At 47.4% G+C, this 25,746-nt stretch overlaps 1 protein-coding gene across 1 annotated transcript in view; it reads right to left on the bottom strand.

Annotated features, from left to right (window-relative positions):
• The window catches only part of LOC119096480 (neuroligin-2-like), a 65,204-nt gene extending 40,960 nt beyond the window's left edge, over positions 1-24,244 (bottom strand). Inside the window, 2 exon segments of the mRNA XM_037219396.1 lie at positions 23,044-23,304; positions 24,220-24,244. Coding sequence (XP_037075291.1) covers positions 23,044-23,304; positions 24,220-24,244 — 286 coding nt within the window.
• Between the last annotated feature and the right edge of the window lie 1,502 nt (positions 24,245-25,746).

The raw sequence follows: 25,746 nt of genomic DNA, 5'->3' as shown, positions 1-25,746 counted from the left end.
TTGAGATTGCTTAATCTTGTGCCTGTGTTAAAACACAAACTGTGCTCATGCTTATGTACTTTACTTATGCTATAACAGAATTACAAAAATTCAATAAAAAAATGAAAAATGATGAACCGTGTACGAATTGCGATACACGACGATTTTGGTCAAGCTCCTTCTCCTCTTAAAGCACACAACAGCTTTCGTACCAGATTTTCAACCACCCAACAAGTAAGGATGGATATGATTTGTTTACAACATAATGACCTGATCGACATACTGATATTTCGTTTTGATGTCGCCAGCATTAAGAAAATGAATGAAGCATTTAGAAGTAAGCACGGTTGCCACGCAGAAACACTGATATATGCAGAAAAGTACACATGAATTATTTGTAAATTACAACGTCATTGTTTACATTATACGGAAAACGCATGGCTGCACTGTGCAAAAACACAAGTGCAGCCGAATAGCAGCGAGAATACAACCGAAAACTCACGTGAGTCACCGGCAATAGCATTTATATCTTTTAAAATAACGAAGTTCCGACAAAAAGCAGTCACTAAGATTAAGTGTTTCAAAAGGAACCACAGCAATATACGCCTATAAATGTTAAATCCTATTAACCATGAACAGCATCCATAGCCTTATGCATAACTCAAACACTAGCATCACACACAATTCATATGAGGCGGTATATCACGTGATGCTCTGTAAGGAGCCAACGTCCTGCACACTGTCATCCAGAGCCTCTCCGATTTGATTCAAAGCCTACTAACGGTTAATTATCTGGATAGGTCGCATAACAACGCTCCTGAGCTTTCATTTACGACGACGGATTCCAAGTTCAAAGAAAACCGAAGGCTGAATATTTATTTTGCTCATTTAGCGTAGCTGATTACGTGCCGGGGACGAAGCCAACAGCGGTAATTTCCTCTCCGCCACAGAAAACAGCGAACGCTGGACCCCATACGTCAGATAAGCCCCACGGAGCGCCGGCTGGCGCCGGACGACTTCCAGCTTCCGACGAGGTCTCACAGCGGTGTGATCAGATAGACCGTTCTCACCGGTCGGAAGAACGATCTCCCCACCCCGATGAGAAGGCGGAAATGAAAGTGCAATAGCGGAGTGACCAAGCGGTTTGGTGGCGCTCGCATCAATTTTTTCTCGAAATCGGCATAATGTTTGTATTTCTCCATTGAAATACGCTCGCTCTAGAGCTTTGCTGCACCAGCTTCTCTCAGCATTGGACTGCACTGCTACTCTGATGACGATTGTCTCCTGTCTAAGGACGGTATACACGAGCATTGCTGAGGTCTCAGTGGCGGTGCTCGTCATGGCTGAAAGGCACCGTCCGGCGGCGCAGATTGCAGCTTAGCGCTTAACTCACCATCGCTGATAGGTACTGTCCGGTGGCGCAGACTGCAACTGAGCGCTTAACTCGCCATGGCTGGTAGGTACTGTCCGGCGGCGCAGATTGCAGCTTAGCGCTTAACTCACCATCGCTGATAGGTACTGTCCGGTGGCGCAGACTGCAACTGAGCGCTTAACTCGCCATGGCTGGTAGGTACTGTCCGGCGGCGCATATTGCAGCTCAGCGCTTAACTCGCTATCGCTGATAGGTACCGTCCAGTGACGCAGACTGCTGCTTAGCGCTTAACTCGCCATCGCTGATAGGTACTGTCCGGTGGCGCAGATTGCAGCTCAGCGCTTAACTCGCCATGGCTGAAAGGCACCGTCCGGCGGCGCAGATTGCAGCTCAGCGCTTAACTCGCCATCGCTGATAGGTACTGTCCGGTGGCGCAGATTGCAGCTCAGCGCTTAACTCACCATCGCTGATAGGTACCGTCCGGTGGCGCGGAGTGCTGCTTAGCGCTTAACTCACCACCGCTGATCGGTACTGTCCTGTGGCATAGACGGCTGCTTAGCGCTTAACTCGCAGGGACTTAGCGCTTAACTCGCAGGGACTTAGCTGAGGCCAAAGGTTTTGATTAAAAACTTTTCCAGCGTTGAGACAAGCTACAAAAGCTATGCAGTTTAATATGCAACATTTTGTTAAAATTGGCCCCAAGGAGGGTGCCGTACACTCCATATTTAGCCGCGTGGCATTTGGCCACCGGCGTCCGTTCTGGCAGCGTGATAGTTTGTGGTCCAGCAAGAACTTCCTTGATAAACTCTGAGCTAAGTCAATTACCGATTGGCTCGGATTTCGCCCAAGCTGCAGCAAGCGCTTTTATTAGACGGAAGTTGTCGAACACAGCAAGCAGGTTTGCAGAAACACGTGCAACCAAACAGGAGAAAACTGATGGGAGTGAGCAAATAGCGATCACAAGTTTGCTCACAAAACCGATCTGTGATCTCCGACACCTCATTTTTCTGCCTGCCGGGATTTTGATATGAGGAAGAATGGCGCTTGATCCCCTCGTTTTAGGCATCATGAGCTCAGAGTTTTTATTCTAACCGTTATGGATCTGTTACATACCAGTAATATGCTCTCAATATACGAATCATGGCGCTTGTTAAATGCTTGCAGTCATGTATGCATTATATATCTGGGAACCCGCAGGAGTAGAAAAATGTTTAATATTATGCCGATATGGATCTAGCACTGTTAGAAACAGAGGATAGCAAGCGTTGCATTTTGCTGCCCCGCATAATCGAGGAATTATCATGCGAGCTTCTTTTTTGTTAGCTCTGTTTGATCTCTCGCATCTAATTTTTGTTTCTTGTCACGCCTTTTTCAAAGCCGCCTTTCTTTGATTGAAAAACAGACTATCGTGAGGTTTCCAAAACCAGTGCCACTTCAACATGGACATCATTTGATTCAAGCAATGTAGTCTAGTAAGCTACAAAACTTTTACGAACTAAATAAAGACGCCAAAGTTAAAACCCGTGCATTTAACATGTAATATACAAAACGAACATCTAGAGAAAGTGTCCAGGGTCACGAAAATCACATATTTATATTCCCTAGACCTGTTTTGGTTTAATGCAAACAGCCTATTTGCAAACGGTGTGGTTTAATTTGATGGCGGGAATCAATCAGCATCGAGGGCGAGAATAGCTCGTTGCGTTTGTCCTCTGAGAAGAAAAATGTCCACCATATTATTTAAACTGTGTTTGACATGAGCAGCAGCGTACCTTGAGTGCTCCCGCCGTAGACACGTGAAGCTGCCAAGCGCTTGCAGTGCCAGCACTGCTCTGGCCAGGGACGGCGGGAATCCCAAGCCAGCCCCCCCCCCCAAGTTTAGGAGAAGCAGCGTTGACGCTACATGGAAATGATAGTGTCTGCACCTCCGCCCTCGCCCCATCCATCCATTCCGAAGATCTCCCGTCACTGAGTCCACCCCCTGCAGCGGCCGCGGCCAATGAGTGCGCGACGGTGATTGTTAGGCGTCCCGCGCAAACTTCAGATGCGCACCTAACATAACCTGGTTTGCCTAAATTGCATAGTTCACCTGTTCAGACTGGACGCACGGACCTGGCTATGGCTACTTCATTTGTCATCATTTCAAGTTCTAGCTCCCTGGCGCTTCATTGCTCCTCTTCATTCGTCATTATTTCGAGTTCTAGCTGCGTGGCGTTTGTAGAATAATGCCGCCGGTGACGCCACGTTGATATTGAATCACTGATGGACTGGACTGAGCGGATGGGTTTACTGTTCTATGCGAGCTTGTTCTGTATGGCTCATTGTGTTATGCGTTTGTTCTGACGTTTGTGCGAATCATTTCAGTTTTAGTTTATCTGAAGTGGGGTATTCCATCGACAAATCGACAAGTACCTCACACCCGCATCCCTCGGATTTGGATTAAACTGGGTCAAAGAGGTTTTCATCCGCGCTGAAGTCGCTGGTGACATTTTTGAGTCTTTCAGTTCCATGGTTTCAGAGTTCAGGCCTCCGGCAATTTTGAGTTGCGCGGTTGCAGAGCTACATTCGGTGGCAATTTTTCCCACTCGCTTGAGTATGATTTGGCATTCTCTATTTATTATTTTAAAAACTGCCCTGAATATTTGTATGAAATTATTTAACTCCTCATTGCACAATAAATCATAATCAAGGCATCGCAAACTTTTATAAAGCACGAAGAACAGTTTCGTGTGTGTGTGATATTTATATTTTTCTCATTGGCATCTGAAAGAGCGTGACTTATTCCCCACAGTTAAAAAATGAAAAGGCAGTTATGTGCTTGGAAAGACATGAGCCATACACCAATGAATCATGTGCAACGCACGAAGACTGGCCGCGGCACGCCGCCGCAGCCGGCTGCCCCCTCCCCCTCTCCCCTACCCTCATGTGCACTGTCGGGGCCCAGGTAATTGGGGCAGGGGGGAGTGCGTGCTGTGAAGGTGGTTTGGTCTCTTCTTCATGTGAGGCGGCTCAGTCAGACGAAGACCCAGTCATATAGCCTTGGGTCAGTGCCTGTTGTGCGGGTGAAGCACATGGTTACATGGACAGTGTCTTGCAACGATGGAACGCTCAAACAACGCCGTTGTTCCGATCCATGTGGGAAACACAAAACGAGTGCGCGGCGAAGTTCAAAGGGGTTATGCCACCTTTTTGAACTCACTTATTCAGGTCAGACACACCCCACTTGATAGACAATGCGAGTTTTCTCAAAAAACTTCTGAACAGCTTAGAATTTCGATTTGAGGCAGCTACTTCTGCGAGAAAAATCTCATTGGACTCCCTGCCCGCTACCTTGAGAGTGAGACTCCCTGCCCACTACCAATTGTCTTTTTTACAACGAATGTGTTCTGTTATGTTTGCAGTACACTGCGTTACCAAAATATTTGCGTAAGAAATGTTACGAAAGCTCGAAACACTTTGTTTAGGGAAAAATACATGCAAACATGAGGTTATCGCCCCGCGACCGCTGCGTGATGCAAACGCTGGTGCAATGCAAACGCTGATGGGTAGCAGAGACACGCACACGGTTTGCGTAAGCTGTTGTCACCAGAACGCGAAGCTGATGGTTGGTGCCCTTGACCTGCGAGATGTGACTTAAGGGCCGGCTGAGTCACGCCGTGTGGCTCAAGTGTTCAAAAGAGTTCTGTGTGATGTCGGAGTGTGAGGACTGTCTGCGTTTAGGATAGTGCGCCATCGTTTTTTATTAACGCTATCAATGCGCAAGTAGAGGACATTTTGAATTTGGACAATTAAATCAGATTAAGGCAGTGGGTGAACACTGAACGCTGTGCATAACATGAACTTGTTTCGGAAGTGGATGTTTTTGACCAAATTGTCAGAAGCCATAGTAGCATTTACCAGACATCACTTTACGGTTCAGCACCAGGGTAATTTCTCATGACCTTTAAATTGCTGTCCGGGAACAAAGCTTTGATAATTCTAGGCTATTCGGAAAGCTACACTTTCGTTTTTCAAAACGTAGTTCAGCAGTTTCATTGGGATGCACTATAATACACGCTGCATCTTTTCGTGCTATGTTCATCAGAACCGGGCAAGATGACACATAAAGCTTATTGCGCACTGTTGGACTTGATGAAACGTAACACTACTGCGGTCCGTACACCTCTACAATACCTTTTACCGGAAGTGGAAAGCGTTTCAAATATGGAAAAGTCTGTCACTTTTAGGATACATCGGCTGCACAGTGCAGGGACCGGTTCAACTATTTGAACATTTGATTCCATGAGGAGAACTTTGTCGCGGAGTGCGATTGGCGCCACGTTGCTCTATCCCGCGGGGAGAACTCTTGCGACGGAGTTGGGGGACCTTGAAATCGGCTGCCGCCAGGGCCAGCCTGCGGCGCCTCCACTCCGATCATAGCCGCTCTGCTGAGAAGCCATGCCAGTTCTTGCAGGGCAAGACAGTGCAGACAGCATTGTTCTTCTTACCAAAGGAAGAGGTACTTCGGGCAGAGGGTAACTGCCTTAGCATCAGCTTGGCTGCGGCCAAGATTGTCAACGGGACACTGAAACTTCAGGGTAACCCCACTGAGCGCTGAGACTGTCATTGTCCATCTGTTAGATGCAGGCGTTTTGAGGGAAGTATGAGTATCAGTATCAGCATATTGGAAACCACCCGCATAGTGGCCATCACGGCTTCAGGTCATACAGGTGCAGTATGAAAAACACACCCAAAGGGTGTACAATAAAACGATGCGAACAATTGGCAAAGATCTGAAACAGCCTCATGTCGCGCATGGCGGCCTCGAACGCGCCCAGTGTTGTGGCGTGGCGGAGGCGCGATGGCCGGCGGCTCCAGGCAGCTGTTGAAACAGCGGCGCGTGAGACGGAAAGCGTGCGGACCTGGTAAGGCGCACCTACTTCCTTCAGCGCCCTGAACACCGTGACGACGTCGTGGTGCGCCACCGTGACCTTGATTCTCGGTCATCCCAGGGAACTGAGGACAAGTGACGGTCGCTTAATTTGAAGAGTTTTTATGGGTTTGAGTGAGTTAGGCTGAGTCGCTGGTGCACTGAGTGCATGCAAGCCATCGTGTTGCTAAGCTTAGTGTTTTCTCACCATGCACTCATTTTCTGCCGCCTATGCGGAAAGACGCATGGGACGCACGCACGCACCGGTAGCCGGCGGCGGATGGCGCGAATGACGCGAAGCCCCTTATGATGACGTTGTTTCCAATCCTTTCCAAGCCGATAGCATACTGTTTTATTTTTGGATTATGCGGTTTAAGCTACGCTCTATCACATGCAAATGAGACAAGGTTCAAAATCGTGGGGAAAAATTATTTTGCGTGCATTGCAAATATTCATGCCACAATAAATATTTATTTGTGCAATGATGCTTCCAACCACGGCACACACGTGGCCTGAAAAGTGTTTGCATCATTTCGACCTATAGGTTTATATTGTTTTCTTTCATCGAAGTGGAAAAAACCACCGCAGGTATCTTCAGTGCGGCTGACATCTGCTGTGACCCATTTGTATCAAAGTCCAAGAAACGAAGGTATAAAATTTACCATTCGACCTGTTGGTTTGTCGTGTAATGCCTTAAGTAGAAACGATGTCTTTAAAAAACTACGTTCTAAAGTGGTGCTTTGTTGCATGGTATTTTATACATAATGTCTGCAAGAAATCTTAAAAGACATCTTAACCGCGTGTTGGTGAGAATAGACAGACCAGTGGCGTTAGGCGCCGTAACATATATTCTGCTGGGCCGTGCTATCTGCTAGATAGTGCCATGCTTTTTGGCAACTTATTTTCTATCTCATGAGTCACTTTGTCGGATGGCTCAACCACTGCATCTCCCGACAAGTGATCGCAGGAAGATCACACTCGCCACCCATCTCACCCGCATGTGACCACCTCTAACAGAGAACTCTTCCTCATCATTATTATCCTCAATATTCCTCATAACTATGCTCCTAACATAACTCGGCTCGAGTGAGCAAATAGTTCCACACAGCACCAGCGTGTCTGCCAAACAGCCTCGAGGCGCGGCCGAGCCCTCCAACTCGCAAAGTCAACGCGGCTGGTGTTGAATCAAGATATCTCTCCAAGCATTTCGCAACGGCTCACTAGCTGTGAAGAAGCAGCCTGGCCGATATTTCAGTTGCGGGGTGAAGCGCCTGTTCACGAGAAATCATTCTGAGCACAGTGATGACAAATAATTTTCATTTATCATGATTCCGTAGAAAGGTGAGTGAACTGTGGAATCCCGGATTAAATGCTGGGCCTAGGACCTTCATAAACGGTTTAAGACGGCGACAGCCAAATGTGAGCCAAATGAGATGCATGGAAACCTGTTCAGATAACGAATATCACACTTGTATGTGAATGTTTGGAAAAATATGGTACGATTTTTTGTCTTTGTTCCTTCCTTTTTTTAAAGTATGTTCGTTATGAATGCCCAAAGCTTCAGTTCACAATCTGCTCCAATTTGACATCCTTGGAACTACCACGCCCCAGTTCGTATTGCCTCCGAATTAAGTACCGTTGGTTTCCTCCCATCCACCAAGCACATATTTTTGTCAGCGTTTTCGCAGGCTTTGCATGAACTTGCATGAAGGCCATTAACCAGCACTGCAATGTGTATTTAGCTCAGTCCAATTAAACTACGAAGCACCCGCCTGCTTCAAACACCCAAAGAAAAACCGGACGCCATCTCTGAGCCCGGTTAGGATTCCCGAAGGGCCGGCCGCGGCGCCATCCCATCTGGCCGGCGGCAATGGCGGTGGCGACGACCGGCTGTTATTTTTCGGCCGACCGCCACCAGTCGCACGTCACGCGGCCGGCGGACACCGACACGGACCGGCTGCCTGCTGACAACGGACGAGACGCGAGCCGCGAGCCGCCGCACACCTCCGGCAAGCCAGAGGTGGGGGTGCGGGGAGGGGACGCTGGTGGCGGGGAACGGCGCGCAGTGGCCGCACCGATGGCAGGTGTTTTCACTGGCGCTGTAACCGCTTGGGCACCTCCTGAATCGATGCGGTCAGACTTAGTAGAACGTGGTGAAATGATCTTTGATTTATGTTGCGCCTTTTCCATGTTCAGGAGCTTGTCTTGTCCGTGTAGCGGTCGGAGGTTTTGGTCGTAATGCTTACCGAATGAAAGAAGCAAGTGTCGCTGCGGAGTGCTCATTGTGGCAGCGGTTTGTTCAATACCATGTACTGCAACCGGTGACAGACATAGGTTGACAAGGTAACTCTAAAGGATCGTATTTCAAGCGTTTGCTGTGGTTGCCAAATTGTGAGTGGAAAACGCCTCATTTTCCTGGTTTTCGAGTATTAAGAGTTGTTTATGCCGGTAACAATCAACCTCATAATGGCAGGGGATAGGTGCTTGTTTAAGGAAATGTCCCACATTTCAAGATATTGCAACAAGTATCAGATACGATTAAACAAGCTCACTTGAAAGAAATGGTACACTTTTAAGTGGAAAAGTGGCTCAAGACAAAGCAAATTTTTCTTTTCAATAAATATCCTCCGCAATACGTCATTGCGTGATTACGGCATGGAAGGTTTGCATGGTCTTGAGGAGCTGCCAAACTAACCTTGCTAACTATACACCCTGCAACTTACTTGTGGTACTTCCAACTTCTCGGGGATGGGCGCTGCATGACCACAGCAGTCTATGCGCCCTAAAACCTCAAATCGTCACCATCATCATCAAACTTCTCGGGGGATGCCAGGGGTGGTGCTGAAAGTGTTCATTGAGCCAATTATCATTATGTGCTCGTGTTTTGTCCTTTTCCATGGTGCTCCTGCATATTCATCCGTGAGTTTAAGATGTTTACCTGCATTCACACGTTCGGAAACAAAGTTATTCTTACGTTATTTGATTGCAAGTCTTGTATCCGTAAAAGAAGTACGCAAAAAAGCATGTCCAACTGATTTCATGCAGCAGCCCAAAACGTGATCCATGATAGAAGCTTGCACAGCCTGCTCAATCTTGTTTGGGAGCCAAATGACATCCACTTTGTTTGGAAACCGTGTTCACGGACGACATATCTGCAACACCGGACTATGCTATTCTTCCTGGCCTTGAACGTTGTGTGACCTCAGGGGTGGCAGAATTTGGATCACGTTGCTGAGGCACATGCCTGAGTGGCCCTACAATAGTTTGTACGAAGTAGTCTATTCGCGGGCTTGCAATTCAGAATCTAGAGGGTTTTAGGTCTTAAAGGGTATGTTCCACACTGGTATGGGATTTTTGCCGAAACAGTCATCTAGAAGATCACTCGGGACAGTTCGCAGCCCAGCCCTTCTGAAGACCGAAGCCCTTCTGGTTTTTGAGCTGTACCCCCGCGAAGATTCACAGACTGCTATGGGGAGACTATATCAAGGTTACCCCGGCATCCATGCTATCATAATATTGTCATTCACATCCTGTCATTCCGCAAGCCTTGCGTCTATCAAGTCCAAGAAAAGTATAATTGCTAGGTCATTCATATCTGGCGTTCATGATCACGGGTTCCACACATAACGGCCGTCAGTTGGCTCTCAATCAATATTGTGCAAGATACGATGACATAACCAAACAATGACACGTTGAGGAGCATATTTACGAAACGAAGGAATCACGTTGTCTAGAGCAATCTTTTCCATCTTAAAGTATACCAACAGCTATAAATGAATTTATTTTATCATATCTGATGTTTGTTTCTATATCTTCAAATGTGGAACATTCTCTTTAAGAAGAGCATGGCTGTGAACTGCACCGACTAATTTTCAAAACGGCTATTACTGCTCAAAACCCCATAACAGTGTAGAACACTTCCTTTGAAGGAAGATATGAAAGACTTATTAAAATTCATTAAAAGCGCATTGAGTTTCTGAACAATATGTGTGAGCGCATGATGTTTTTGAGGATGTTCATGAGGATGTTTGTATGATATATCCCGATAAATGTTCGATGTCTTTGCTTATCCAAGGCTTCCTGGCACCCCGAATGGCGGGTCTTTCCAGTCTAAGAAGCTATAGTGGGGTAAGAAGACATAAGGTAAGCTGAAATCGCGATCGTCTGCTCGTGCTTTGCAAAATAAATAACAAAATATATATGAACAGCCCGAAATGCCTTCAGAAAAGGTTTAGACTTTCAGGGTAATGTGACAGGGATAACAGATTAAAACAGCGCTGATGAACGTGGTCATGTTAGCTGCTTTTGTGAAGAAATACTGGAAGTATCTCAAGTTTTGTCTGAACATGGCGCGCGCTGTCGCGTCATACTAGGCATGGAGCCATATCCAACCAATTACCGAACACCAGTGGTGGCCCAGCCGTTGATGGCCCAGCTGTTGGCCCAGCCGTTGACAGCTGATATGATTCATGACCATGTACCATTATTTTTCTTAGTGGTGCGCGTGCGGCGTGGAAAGTATGGAACAGAAACGGCCATTAGGTCCGAAGGTGAAAGGTTCAAGGTTACGTTCATTCCTGCTCGTCTTATTAAACCTCATTTAAAAACTACACTCAAAGACGAAACACCCAGTCAGCTGCCTGCGCGTGGCGTTGCCCGCCCCTCCGCATTCTCTCAATGCCGTGACTAACTGATAAGTCTGACATGCTCAAGCAAATGCGTTGTTTGGAAACAACGCCTAGGAGATCATCAAGCATAATACAAAAAAAGTTCCTCCATAAAATTGAGCATTGTATAAACCAATCTCTCATTCATTCCGGACGATTTACGTTTTAGCAGCTGACTGTATCACCACTGGGCACCACACCCCCATTTAGAACGTATGTCGGGTAGATTGCGCATGCGCAAGATTTTGTTCTATAACGTGGTCCGCTCATATCGTCCACACAGCAACTCATGCAAATATCGTAGTTAGAACACTTTTAGGGTAAGTTTGGGGCTGGCATTTTCAAGACTAACGGCCCTGGGATCAAAGGGTTAAAAGTTGGGAATTGTCTTTAGCTAAGTTAGTTTTCATACCACCACCGCAATCAATTTTGTCGCTGTCGGCTTTGAACAACGGGCGGTGGTTGGTCGCCGCGCCTGAAATGGAAAGCAGTTATTCACGCAGTCTGGTATGAAGCCAATAAGTCCCGTTTCCTCGAGGAGGACTTTCCTTTGGCACTTTATCTTTCCATATCGGCTTCTACTCGAACGGCGAGTGCCCTCGCGAGGTCGCCGCGGTCGACGGAGCTCGCAGCTGCGAGTTTAATAGCCCCGTCGAACGCGATTCATTAAAACGACCGGCGCGCTCGGCCCATTTTTGCGGAATATCGCATCGCGGCCGACTGCATGAATGATGACGGCTGCTGCTGCTGAGGAGGTGGGCGCATTTGAAGGGGGCGCCGACGTCGGCGCCGCGCGACGGCAGCATCGCAACTGGCGTTCGGGTGCGGAAGCTGTCCGCTTCCGTATCAGGTTCAGCTGTCGGTGTGGTACTCCAGGTAGCCGCGTCACTGCTGACTGGTGGATGCCGATGGCGATGGTGTTTGTTTAAGTGTACCAACAGCTAAAATTGAGCTTATTTCATCATATCTGATGCCTGCTTTCAAATATTTAAATGTTGAAAATTCCCTTTAATCGCGGAAGAGTTACTACACCCTGGCTGGACATTTCGCAGCTTGGTTGTATCTTGTGGTCTCTGGTCTCAGGTCTCTGGTCTCAGGTCTCTGGTCTCAGGTCTCTGGTCTCTCTTTGATTGGTTGTATGTATCTGATTCTGACAACATGGTCAGTGGTTTCGAATTCGCCCTAAGAGTTCAGATGTCCCGTTTTTCTCAGGGAATGTTTCAATGAAACACCTTAACCACCGCTGTGAAAACTTAATTTCATCAACGTACGGCCGACGTGTTTCTTCGGCATGGTTTGTGGCCAAATGCTCTCTCTGATAATTCGCAATGAAGCTTTCAATTCTGAATTCAATTAAGGTGCATTTTTATTGTAATTCAGCGATCGCTGTATGCTACGGTCTAGACGCGTAATATAGATGCATAGGTGCTATCATGCTGCCATCGACAAAGCGTAGCCGCACACGGCTACAGCGACTCACTCAGTCAAGGGTACAAAAATCATGCCGCCTGGTGCCTCTAGCATCCTTTGGTGGAGGTCATGACTGAAGTAAGGGGAGTGCTGCCCTGAATTTTGACCAGCTGTTTTGTACTTAAAATTCAACCAAAAGCATTTCCCCATTCTGTGCTTGAATAGACTAAATGAGCTTTCCGACGTCATGACGTACGGTGGCCAGCTATAGTTTCGCTCATTCACTGCAGAATGCCCTATTTTGCCAGCCTTCACATGCAATCTCTCTCTGTGATGCTAGAAAAGATCTGCTCCTCTTGACGGCCATTGGCCTTAAACATTAGATGCTTAATGTTCACTGACAGCGTCTCACCTAACTAACATTTAAAGAGAATGTTCCACATTTGCGTGGCGTTTTGAACTGTAATAGCCATCTTGAGGATCTTTTGATGCAGTTCACGGTCATGTCCTTTTTAAAGACCCAAAACGCTCTGGTTCTTGAAATACACGCCCGCAAAAGTGCGAAAAGGTTTATTGGGAGCCTGTTTCAAAGTTGCCTCGGCATTAATGGTGTCATAGAAACGTTATGCGACCGCGGTCATCCCACAGGCTGTTTTCTGCTTATGGTCAAAACAGCGGGGCCTCTGGTACATTCGCAAAAGCGCTGTTGCGGCACGTATGGCACAATGCGTGGAAGATGATTGGCTGTTAACAAGATTTCGCTGCTGAATGCGTGTCGCGAACGTAAGCGTGAGCACTTTCGCGTTGTGCGGCACTCGTCGTGAACGGGTCATTTTTCCTTATTTCCAGGCCACAGATCAATGTCATAAAAAAGAACGCCACTGTCTGCAAAAAAGTATGGCACCCAAAATGGGCACCCTCCCTAAACTTATAAAAAAAGAAGACGCGACGGCAAATCTGTCTTTTTTCCCCTGCTGGGTTTTTCCTTACTTCCTACTGACGAATTTTTACAGACAGCTCGGTTGGCCCCTTGGGTACCGGAGCACAGAATCTTGCACGGGTTTATGGGTCAGCAAGTCATTATGAAATTAGGGAAAACATTGGCAGTTATTTGAAGATATATATTTCACTAAACATTGCACACATATTGTACCACAAATCTAAATCTTGAACAAAAAATTGTGCTCTACAAGTACAACCTCTTGAGCCGCATTGCAGTGAACCCCGGTTTTGACTGAAAATCTGTGCGGAGTTGCGAGAAACCTGCAATTCGATAGTCCCGCAAGCTGTGCAAGTGTGAGATCACACTCATTTGACAAAAGGGTGTGAATCGGAGGCTTGAAATGTGTGTGATCACTGGTGGTGTGTGCCAATGGTTTGTATTGATCATGATGTGGTGGGGAGTATGCGTGCGAGGTTTGTATTTCTGAGAGAGAACATTGCTTTGGTATTCTTTAAGTCTACTGACTCCCAATAAAACGTGACATATTGATACCTGCCCCTACCTTTATGTTTATGTTTAAACATGACAAAGGTATGCCAGCAAACTAAGAGGAACACCATCACTTATGTTGAACGAGTGTACAAAGGCAAGCCTGGTACTTCATTATGACATTGCCAACATTTTGAACCTTTTGAGGTATTACAGCATGCAATGAATCTATCGTATGTCATTATATCAACAATTCATTCTGGCAGTCGGTGCTGGTGCGTGCAGCCCATAAATAGACACGCTCAGTATAGGCTCGCATTATATGGCTTTGCAAAATTGTCTTTCCTTAAACAATTCTGAAAATATGGAGCTGTATTATTACTGATGCACCTCGTACTGCCTTAACACATGTTGTATGCAGTCGAGCATTGCTCGTGAGTCATCAACGTGATAGTCACTGCAACTTGCGCGAGATGCTGGGTGCTGAGAAAGGTGGAAAAGCATTGCTGTTGGTGTCCTGTATAATATTTGTATCATGTGTCTTGTGTGCACTGGCAGCTTCACCACTTCCTTGCATTTTGCCCATCCAACCATAACTACATGTGCTTGTCATGTCTCCAGCCGTGTGCAAGGTCAGCATGTTTGCAGTGTTATTTCACCACATATAAAATTTTCCTGCTATTTTTGAGTAAAGCGGCCTGAGGGCTGCAACATGTTGCATGACTGTGGAAGTGGAAGATGTGTTTGCACCTTTCGCACCTGCGTTTTGTAGATTCCCAAAACAGGCTGAGTAAGTGATGCCACTTATTGGTTGTGTGCTTTGCTGAAAGTGATTTGTATGTTGTATCATGTGCTTTTGGTCAGTCACGTGTCAGACGGGAAGTCAATGTGCAATGTGCATGCAACAAGAGTGCATGCTTGACCCATCTTTTCATGATGGGGTTTACTATGAAAGCAGCATGGATTGCAGTACAAAAACTATATCGTTGTTCATTATATCATGCCACAGTACAGCACTGAGGTAGTGCCATAATGAAGATGTTGACCCGTGCCATATCACAGTGTACCACATTGGTTGACCGCTCTATATCAAGCCTATGACACAGTAGCTTATAATTCATGAATGACTGGTAACAGCTAATTTGACAATGCCGAAGTACTATCGACAGCAAGAATATTATTGCACCACAATGGTTATGTTAGGGTTAACTATTAATTGCATAAATAATCCCAAGCAAAAAGACAGGTCTGTCACAAAGACATGTAGGGCAGGATAATGTGGCGTGACGGGGTAGAGAAACTGGAATGGCTTAGATTTATCATTATCGAGCCCCGCCCTGAACCAAAAAATGGCTAACTGGGGGCTCAACAGGGGAAAAATGGCGATAAAAAATGCCGTGCTTTAAATTGCCTCTTTCATTCCCTATGAATTGTTCACTCCTAGGTGCATATCAAACAGGCGTGGGTGGCTGGCGAGTTAATCCAATTTATGTGTTGGGAACGGGAAAGAGTAGGGAAAGTTTATCTAATGCTGAGGTGTTGAAGCCATTACTGAACATAACATTGACTACAACATGACCTCCACTTCCGCTATCAATCAATACAGCCGAGAAAATGCATCCCTTGTGGGGAAGGGGCTTTATTTTTTTCTGGCTTTTCTGCACACAGCAATAAGCCTAATGTTACATTTTCCTGCTCGGTGAGACGGAGGAAATGTGCTTTAAAACACGTTGCAGTTACTGCAGCAATGTGCGGTAAGAAGTGAACATTGATCACGGTTTATAGATTACACAGGACGGGATCCGTGCTGGCACTTCTACATGAGCACGAACGAGCCAAAGTTAACTGCATCACCTGCATTAAACTAAAACATGTTTTTTTTCAGGAAGAATGCGCTGAACAGATATACGTACACAAACACACCTCGTCAACAAATCATTCCGTTTGAACGGCTGCTCCCGGCTGCCACCACCAGGCGTCATACAGGAGGGGATTTCAGTAACGCATATTTGCGTAGTATATACTCCAGGCTGAAAAACATTGGTTTTCGCTTTCAAATCCATGTCCACATCATGTACAACGCTCAACATTGGGTCTCAACGGCGCACACTCATCCCAAGAGCCCAGCTAGTTTCAACCTGTTATTTCATTCTTTCCTTGTACTTCGTTCACTTTCCTTTCAAAAGTTCACTCTCCTTTCAAATTAACGGCACAGCTTAGGGTTTAATGACGCTATGCAATAAGGTCAGAAAATTCCTGCCGCGCCAGGCAAGACAATCCCGAAATCGCGGCCGCCTTATATAACAGGCCGCCGAAGTCAACAGCGGCAATTTAGATGCCATCATCCGGGCAATCGCACTGCGGGCGAGCAATAACCCGCACGACGCTTGCTATTACGCCAGCTGCAATTACGGCCGAGTGCTGGCAAATGCTCCCCAACCTAATTAGCCGGCCAGCGCGGCCGATCGACGGGGACGGCCAGCGCGCCGGCCAGCGCGCTGGGCCTTCCCCGGCCGCCGGGGCGGCGTCACGCACGCTGGCAGACGGTGCCGCCGCAGGGCGGACGGCCGGGGGGCGGCTCCGTCGCCCACCGGTGTGATGCGAGCGCTGGTGGCGAGGCGAGAGGGGCTGCAGGGAGTGCGGTGACGTCGGGGTCGACTCGAGAGAGAGAGAGAGAGAGAGAGAGGGAGAGAGAGAGAGAGAGAGAGAGAGAGAGAGAGAGAGAGAGAGAGAGAGAGAGAGAGAGAGAGAGAGAGAGAAGAGAAGAGAGAAGAGAGAGAAGAGAGAGAGAGAGAGAGAGAGAGAGAGGAGAGAGAGAGAGAGAGAGAGAGAGTGTGTGTGTGTGTGTGTGTGTTTTGCGGTTGTAGTATCATTGTGTGATTTATATTACTTGTGCAGAATTATCACATACCTTTGATATTTCGGGGGTGTCATCAGTGTTGGGGAATGAGGGTGTGGTGCATAGGTATCAGGTGAACTGTACTTACATTCATAGCAATTAATCCAACGTTTCATTCTTGGAACCTTTACGGAGCCCGAGATGTTCTCAGTGTTCCGCGATTCCGATATGGATGCCGATAATGGTTTTATTTATGCAATTAATAAGTGTGATCGCATTCTTAAGACAGTTGTCAGTAATGGTGGTATGCATAATATGTTATATCATTTTATAGTACACATAAATGTTTATCATATGCTTATATTATATATATATATATAATATATAAGATAGATAGATAGGAATAGATAGATAGATAGAGATAGATAGATGATAGTAGATAGAGAGATAGATAGATGATAGATAGATATATATATATTATATATATCTATATATATATATATATCTATATATAGATAGATAGAAAGAATATGATAGAGATAGAAGATAGATAATAGATAGATCGATATATATATCTATATATAATATATATAATATATATACATATAGATCTATAAAACATATGATACATTTATGTGTACTATAAAAATAATATAATATATTATGCGTACCCCTATTACCGACAACTGTCTTAAGAATGCGATCACACTTGTTATACTAATATACTAATAATAATATATACTGTGATACTAATTATACTAATCACATTACGCAATCTAATATTATATATATATATACATATATATATATTATATATATATATATATATATGTATGTATGGATCGCATGCCATATCATAAGATTTGCGTGCCGCGCTTATGTACCTTTCGGTATGGATGTTTGGCTCCTATAAGGGCCAATCAGTTGCCGACGTAGCGCTCTCAATCATCTCTGAGCCCTGAAGATGGTCATTGCCATCACTAAAACGCCGGTAAATGGTTATTATCAAGCCCACAGGCCTCACACACGTTCGCATCTAAAGATATTCGCCCCACATACAGCTAGGTGTTTGGGAACTTGATTCAAACGCCAGCAAACTGGGTTAATAGCCTGAAGGGCGGCCAGGCGGCTGCATCGCGACGATTGCCTCGTTATGTACGCAGATGTTGACTGCGTAAACCGAAGCTCTGCTGCAGTCAGACAAGATGGCTAAAATTGCGTTGGTAAGGTAACTGAACGCATGAGTACGCGTGACACCGTGAAATGCTGTCAGCCCGCTCGTTAGCGACCTTTCAGTTTCAAAAAAGCAGCGGCTTCAGATCGGCAAGGTGTGTGGTTCCAGCAGGATAAGGTAAGACGACGAACGGTCGTACAAAATATGACGATGTCGATATCAGTTACCGTCGAGCAGAAACTGAGTAGATCAACAGCCGAAACAATTAGGGAGACGACCTCTGGTAGCTCAGGAAAACGGGCAGGAAGACAGCCTTTGGTAGCTCGCGAAAAAAAACGGGAAGACGACTTTCGGTGGCTCGCGAAATCCAGCGAGGGAAGGGTGCAGACATTCGGGAAGTCTGCACCCGAGGGCGATGCGAGCTTGGAGAACGAGGCGCTGGCGAATGCCAGGAAAGGTCAGGACAGTTGGGTCAATCGATGGCGCTCACTCACCGGCAGAATGTTCCAAATTGTTTGCATGTCACGTGGGTGAATACAGAAGACGACAGCAGCATGGTGCAGCCGCTTGGGAAAAGCCATCAGCATATTGTATTTGGAAGTTCAACTGCAAGGCAAATTTGAAGCATCCCGCGAGTTCTTAAGGGAAGCGTCCCCGCTGACCCGACACAGCGAGGATAAAACGTAAATTTGTCGCCAAACTACGTACGTCATCAGCCCCAGGGAAATCAAGTGGTGCAGGTGTCCGTGACGGTTACAGCTGGACGTCAAGGACGCCTCAAAACTGGTGAAGCCGAGGAAGTAACCCCGAAACGACGCGCGCTGACAACAGACGCCTGCCCTAGAACGGTCCGAGCGTCAGAATGGTGGCATCCGCCAACGGAAAATGGACTGTGCGGTGCGTCGGAGGCGGGACGCGGATTTTGAATCGTCGCTACGTCGCTGAACCGATAACGTGGCGCGATGATGACGTTCAGCAGAACCACGGCGCCACCAGAAAGTCTGGGGTGTGAACAGGACGTTCATCTGTATTCATCTGACATATGTACAGCAAAACGACACCATCTGTCGAGCAGCTTGGCTGTGAAGGTGATTATACAGCCGAGTGACACCTCCTCGCGGAAATGTTCGACGGTGACAGTGATAAATGACGCCGGAGTTTTGTCGTGAGCCATGACGCCCCCAGCTGTCGCTTGTCACTAACGACCACGGTGTGGCGAAATATGCATCCTTTGTTAGCGTCAATTTCCAGGGATGCTTCCATCCTGCAGCTGAAAAATTCTCTCTAAAGCCTGGTCACTCTTTTTCAGCCGCCACCGAGGCCGGCCCACGCTCCCTGAGGAGGCTAATTTTTGATGGAATCTTCTTTCAAAACTCAACGCTATTTGCGGTGAGAGACTGTTTTGACTGAAACGTCCCTGAAGCGTGGGATTTGAGGCCGTCGTCGAAATTGATACGCCACAGACTCTGCAATAACTTCCCACTGGGATGGCAAGATACGCCTCGGCGGTTGGCTAAGGCATCTACGGACTCAACTTAAAGTAATGCAATGGAGGTCTCAGAACCATTTGCTCCACTGGGCGTTACAATTGCCAAAATGAAATATTGGCAATCCCCATTTCCCCCATTAGGTTCTTTTAGTGTGAAATTGTGATTGCCGGTGGCCTTAAGATAAGAAAAAAATATGGAATGATTCTTAAAAGAAAACTTGTCAGCCTATGACACTTGCACGCCTCTATGTAAATCGCCTTCAAACAACGTCTGTAGACATCCACGTAATGTGCATTCATCCGATAGAAGACGTGACATCTATTTCATAAGCCATGCAGAATTGGCAGATTGCTAGAAGTGCCCTTCAGGACGAGAGCTCAGCCATTTTATGCTGAAGATGTTGACGGATTAGACTCAGTACACATCAGACTGGCATCTGATCTCTGGTGTCAGGCAGCAGACGCGAAACGAATGAAAGCAGGCGTTACTGTTGAATATCGGACGCTTAACCTCCATTCGCCTATTCTCAGAGGATAGCTGAAAGGTACAGATGACTTGTGCACCATTCCGACCCAACGAGCGAAACGATACAACCGTGGCAGCTAACAAGGTGAGCCACCAAATAGTGGATTAACCTTGTAAGCCACTATTTGGGTTCAGTTCCAACCAGTAAACACGTTTGAAGGCCGAGACTATGCGGGATGATGAGGCGTGGTGAGAGGCATTCTGCGAAAAAAACGATAATTACACGTGCGACTCTGCAAAAACGGCGGTATGTAGGTTTGATCATCGAATGCTATTTTCACGCCGTGAATTTCGGCCGAATTTTAGTGAAGGGCGTGGCCGATGTAAACTCTCCTAAAACGTTGGAATCTGCCGCGCGTGTTTTGCCACAAAACATGGTCATGCTTTGACTGCAACTGATCGATGGAGTTTGAGCTTATTTTTAACACCCTTGAGAATGTTGTCAATGGCGCACTCAGTGAGAGAAAAGGGGAACTATATTTATGTTTTGCTCTCTTTATGTAGCACCCAAAAACTGACGACTTAAAAAATCGAAGCAAGCGGGCAAGTGAACACAGACCGCAGATACATACTTTTCAGATAAGCTCTACATGCTTTGTGTATTCAAACTGCATCCCATTTTTACGCCACAGGCCCACTCCAGTTCCGAGGAAAATTATTCCCGCTTTTAATGTGCCGAGAATATCATGAAACGGCCGGTGCCGTTCCAGCCTTGCTGTATTAGCCAGTTGCCTAACAAGCGCAAAAGACGAGGTGCATAGGCGCAACTCCATGAGCCTGCCTCACATACTGGTCACTACCCAATGCCCTCGTAACCGAGCTTCATAGATGGCTTTCCTTTTTCGCACAGGTTATGCCGTCTTCTAACCTTATTGTTGGTCAAAACGATCTGGCTTCACGTGCTCTTCAACGATGCGATGAGGTCAAGTGGATGAGGTCTGTGAGTGAGGAAGACGTGGACAGTTGAATTTGATATGATCTAATCTATGTGTGGTGGCTACGTCTTGAATCCAATCTGCTCCACATGAGTGTCGTTAAGATTGTTCGATTCCCACAAGTTTAATTCAGATATTATTCCTGGATTTGTTAGTCTATACGTCATGTAGACAGAGCTGTATTGCGTTCCATTAATATTTGCCACAAAGTGTGATATAACGTGTGCAAGAGCGCATGCAACCTGATGCCCTTACTGCATTGCTAGAATGCGCTACAGGTCAGAAAACACAAGGTGACATTTACGTAGTGCAAACAAATGAATATCAAGTAAGTCGATACCTATTTATCAATCCACAGTGTGGTACAATGTATGTATGGCCTATTTCATGCATCGCATCTGCTCTAATAAGTAGCCTTCGAAAAATGTTCATGTAGTGCATTGCAGTTAAGAGGAATACATATTTCTGGACACATCGCCCTTAAGGTATTTGACTTCCTGGTGGGTCATATTTGTCTCATGACTGAAAAGCTTCCTGATGCGCCTCGTTAGGCAGATCCACGGAGATCGTTCAGCCTAGAGGCAGCCGGCTTACGTCCGCTGTAATCAAGACACATCGCCGGCATCACAGACATCGGCCGGTATGGCGGTCAGACTCACCGCCATTCCGAACCAAACAGAATTCGTAAGCTAACCGCATGAACGTTCGGACGATGAATAGGTGTCCGTGATCAGTTTTGGATAGCTTTTCATTTTCTACGTTGCGTATCTTTGGTATCTTTTGGTCACTGGGTGCGCTTGATATACTGAAAGACACAACAGATCCAAACGACCAAAAAATCGAACGGAACTGAACGGGACGCAGCTGGGCTCGTTAGCTGATTTTTAAAAACTATTTTTACATTGCGCAGACAATACCAGGACGAATGGGCTGCCAACACACTGCAGCACATCATAGCACAACACACCCTCCGTCAACGGCAACGCTCCGGTCTTCGGGCTTGTGCCACAGCTGCGGGCACTTAAACCGCATTTTATATTCCTCCTGCCGTTATTTATTATGAATAGCGAGCCTGAGGCGGACCCGTCGAACCCAGGCAGCGTGCGGGCCTCTGGTCTCCTTCAGTTGTTTGCTGGCAGGGCCGTGCTGGGATGAGCACCTCGGGCATTATCCATCTTTGATGCAGGGAGTCGGAATCGGGTGGCCCGGGTGGCTTTCACATTCACCACGAATGATTTCAGAAAGGCTCGAGGCCAATCAGGTAAGGTGGTACTTATTGATGGGTGCGTGGGTGTGTCGATGCGGCGACCGAGGCGAAATCGCCAGATAACTTCGTTTAACTCAGATTTATATCGATCATCATTCTCACGTAACCCAATCAAAGGCCTACACCGGTGTGAGAGGCGAGAGCAAGGGAGGTAAGGGGGTTAGGGAGATGGAGAAAGAAAGAGAAGGGGAGAGAAAGAGGGGGGGAAGAGAGAGAGAAGAGACAGAGGGAGAGAGAAGAGAGAGAGAAGGAGAGAGGGAGAGAAAGGGAGAGAAAGAGAGAGAGAAGAGAGAGGGAAACAAAGAGAGATAATGAGAGAGAGGGAGATAAAGGAAGAGAGAGAGAGAAGGAGAGAGAGAGAGAAGGAGAGAGAGAGAAGGAGAGAGAGAGAAGGAGAGAGAGCGTGTGTGTGTGTGTGTGTGTGTGTGGTGTGTGTGTGTGTGTGTGTGTGTGTGTGTGTTGTGTGTATGTGCGTGTGCAAGAGGAGCAAGATAAGTGGAGGAAAAAGGAGAAAGTACTTCGTGACCAACAGCCCCACAGTTTATTGCATTTCCGGCAATCTTGCTAGCCCAGCCAAACGAAATAAATTTTGATTACGACTGATTAGAATTTCATAACCGTGCCCGGGAGACGATGCGAAAACCCATTGCGCTGTTGCGATGCAAATAAAGATTTAAAGATCGGAGTCCCCATTCGAACATTTCATTGTTCCCATCAAAGCTATGTCGTTCACCTCATTCAAAAGACGCTTCGCCGCCTGGCGCTTGGGTAGTGTGAAACGTTTGATATTCTGACCTTGCCACGCCACTTGTCATGTACCATCCATTCTCAACGTTAGTGGCCGTGTACAATCATATATCATCAATCCCAGTTCCGTTCCCAACGTTAGTAATCGCGTGCTCGTTATCATGAAATTCCTTTTGCCTACCACCATGTCCAAAACATTAGCGTGCAGCGAACGTAAAGATCTGAAGAAGCCCAGGACCCCCACCAGTTCACTCTAGGAACGACGGGTTCACATCAGGAGGACCCAGGTCCGCTTACCTGTGGCCGGCGTGTAAATGTTGAGGAAGAGGCAGTCCTCGCTCTGGCGTCGCACCAGCTGCCGCAGTCGCAGCAGCCGGCGGTACCTGGCCTCCGGCATGACCATCAGCGCCGCCGTCCTGTTGCCCAGCTCCGGCAGCCGCTGCGGACAGACGGGCCCGAACTCTCGCGCTGCTCTCACGCCCTGCCAGGTCGACGGCGACGTGGGCGGCATGAAGCGGGTCGGCGGCGCCGCGTACGGCAGGCCCAGGAACGCCTCGACTGGCGGCAGGCCGGGGCCCGGCGTCAGGCGCAGGCCCTGCACGCGACCGCGGCGCGTCTGCACCACGCGCGATAGCTCGGGGTCTGCGGCGCGGCCGGCGGCGGCCGCCACCGCCAGCAGCGCAGCCAGCGCTCCGCAGGTTGCCGCCGCAGCCATGGCGCCACCTGGTCACCGGCTACCTCACGCCGCTCGCTCGCGGTCCCGCGCGGCACGCGCCGCCGCTCGGCTTCCTCACGGCGCTCCCCAACAGCTTCGGCCGCAACCGAACGCGCGCGCGCCCGCCGGGCTCCGAGCTGGCCACTGGCGGCGGGGCCGGTCGCCTGGTGCGCGTCGCCGCCGCCAGGGGCGCGGCCGTCGCCGGTTGGGCGTGCGCCGAATTGGTCGGCGTCGGGTCCGACGCGGCGGTATCGCGGTATAAGTTATGGTCGTGTCCGCGGCGCTGAGCGCCACCAGGGCGGCGGAGGTCGCGCGCCCCACTCGCCGGCCCGAGAAGGATCGCCGCCGATTCGGAGCGACGCGACTTATTCCGACGCGACGGCACCGACGCGACGCCGCCCATATGCAGTGCCGCCGCCGGGGTCCCGGGCTGCTCGAGGAGCACGGGCCGCATCGATGTGAGCAGTACCTACGCTGCTGCTTCAGAGGTTAAGTAAAATTGGAAAATCATTTTACTATATTGTGATCGCCGGATAACTTTAACCGGTGATGTCGTAATATGGATAATGTAATGAATCAGCAATGCTGTGCATCAATGTAATGCAGCAATTCAGTAACAATAATGAGTCAGCATGCTTTTATACGGATTAAGCGTATTAGCCAAAATTACGCGTTGTGACTCGCTGGATAATTTCAGGTAAAAACAACTTCCAATTTTGGGCAACATAAATCCCACCGGGCTCACAAAACAGCCTTACCCGTGTCTATATGACAAGTATCCATCGACCGACGTATATGAAATGCCCACGAGAACGCTATTACATCCATATTTTCTGTCGTGGGGTTAATTTCCACAGCGTTTCACGTACTTAAGACATGTCTTCGGAAAGCATCCCTAGAATTGGAATCTTCCGATGCATGATCATGCCTTGTCAGGCATTGGGTCCAATGCGAATGAGTTTATCGCAATGTACTGGGAAAGTTACAAGACTTAACCTGACTTGAACATGACCTAGAATGTCATCATATTAATATATAAGTCCGTTATCTACGTTTGAGGCATAATGATCCTAATAGTTTTATATATCATATAAATGACAAATAATATATATATATATATATATATATATATATAATAAATATAACTAATAAACAATAGATTCGCAGACGACTTGTAGATTTGGCCTGATATGATCATTGCCTCCAACGATAAAGCATCACTTTGGGCGATTTACGCGTCTGGACCTGACATGACGTTGACTTTGACTGACATCAACGACACCGTTGGCACATGCAAAGTTGGTTTCCAGCCAGCTGGCCAGCCACCGATCGATGTGTTTGCTGCGGAGGCCCGCTAGCAAACCCGTCCAGCGGACCGCCAGAGGCCAGCGACTGGTGAAAATGGGTGCGCACGGGCCCGTGGATTTGGGATGCATGAATTCACTTCTTTACCCATTCGGCCAAGATTACGGATCGCTACAGGCGCTGCATTGATTACAGAAGTTTAGGGCCAGATCTCTTTCATCACACGTGAACTGTCACGGATGATTAAAACACGCGCATTAAACTCTTATCCTATCGAAAAATTGCTCCGGAGAGCGAAAGAAGTGTTCACATTGGCAAAAAATCGCCACCAAAACGTAACATGAACGGGTTTAAAACGAGCTAACGTCAACTTTGATCATACTTTGCTCTTGACTAGGGTACCTGCAAAAAAATAAAATAGAATGACCTGCGCCAGCTGTGTGTTCCGTCAAGAGTTAATAATCACGGTAAATACGTAAGCACGCGCCTGAGGACAGAAAGTCATAGATTTTCACGATTTCCAGCATGAGAGCATTTCCAAATCATGATAGTTTGCCCAGTCATGGAGTCACCGAAGTACTTCCAGCCACAAGCTTGGGAAACCTCTGGACTATAAATTATTTAAACTGGTGGATAATTTAACAATAAATTGAGCCCGTCACTGGCCCTTACTATCGGTTCGGACATGACACGCATGATTTAAACCTGGGAGAGTCGTTCGTAAATCACGCGACAACGCGTGGCTCTGCATCAGAATTTCAACCAACAGCGACATTGGTGTGAGCAATGCCTCAGCACGCTGTCTCAAGATTCAAACACAACAGCTGTGTTTATGAAAGGAATCGGGCCCACCGAGGGCGATTTGACCATCTAGAACGCAAACTGATTTCTAAGCATATTTTTCACCAAATCAAATACGAGAGGGACAATGCTGCAAATTTTGCAATGGGAGCTTCGGCCACACATACCCGGCACGTGGT

Source organism: Pollicipes pollicipes, unplaced genomic scaffold, assembly GCF_011947565.3.
Source record: "Pollicipes pollicipes isolate AB1234 unplaced genomic scaffold, Ppol_2.1 Scaffold_4295;HRSCAF=5057_pilon_pilon_pilon, whole genome shotgun sequence".
Classification (NCBI taxonomy): Eukaryota; Metazoa; Arthropoda; class Thecostraca; order Pollicipedomorpha; family Pollicipedidae; genus Pollicipes; species Pollicipes pollicipes.
The sequence above is the reverse complement of the archived record's forward strand: the minus strand, read 5'-3'. Positions and strand labels throughout refer to the sequence as shown.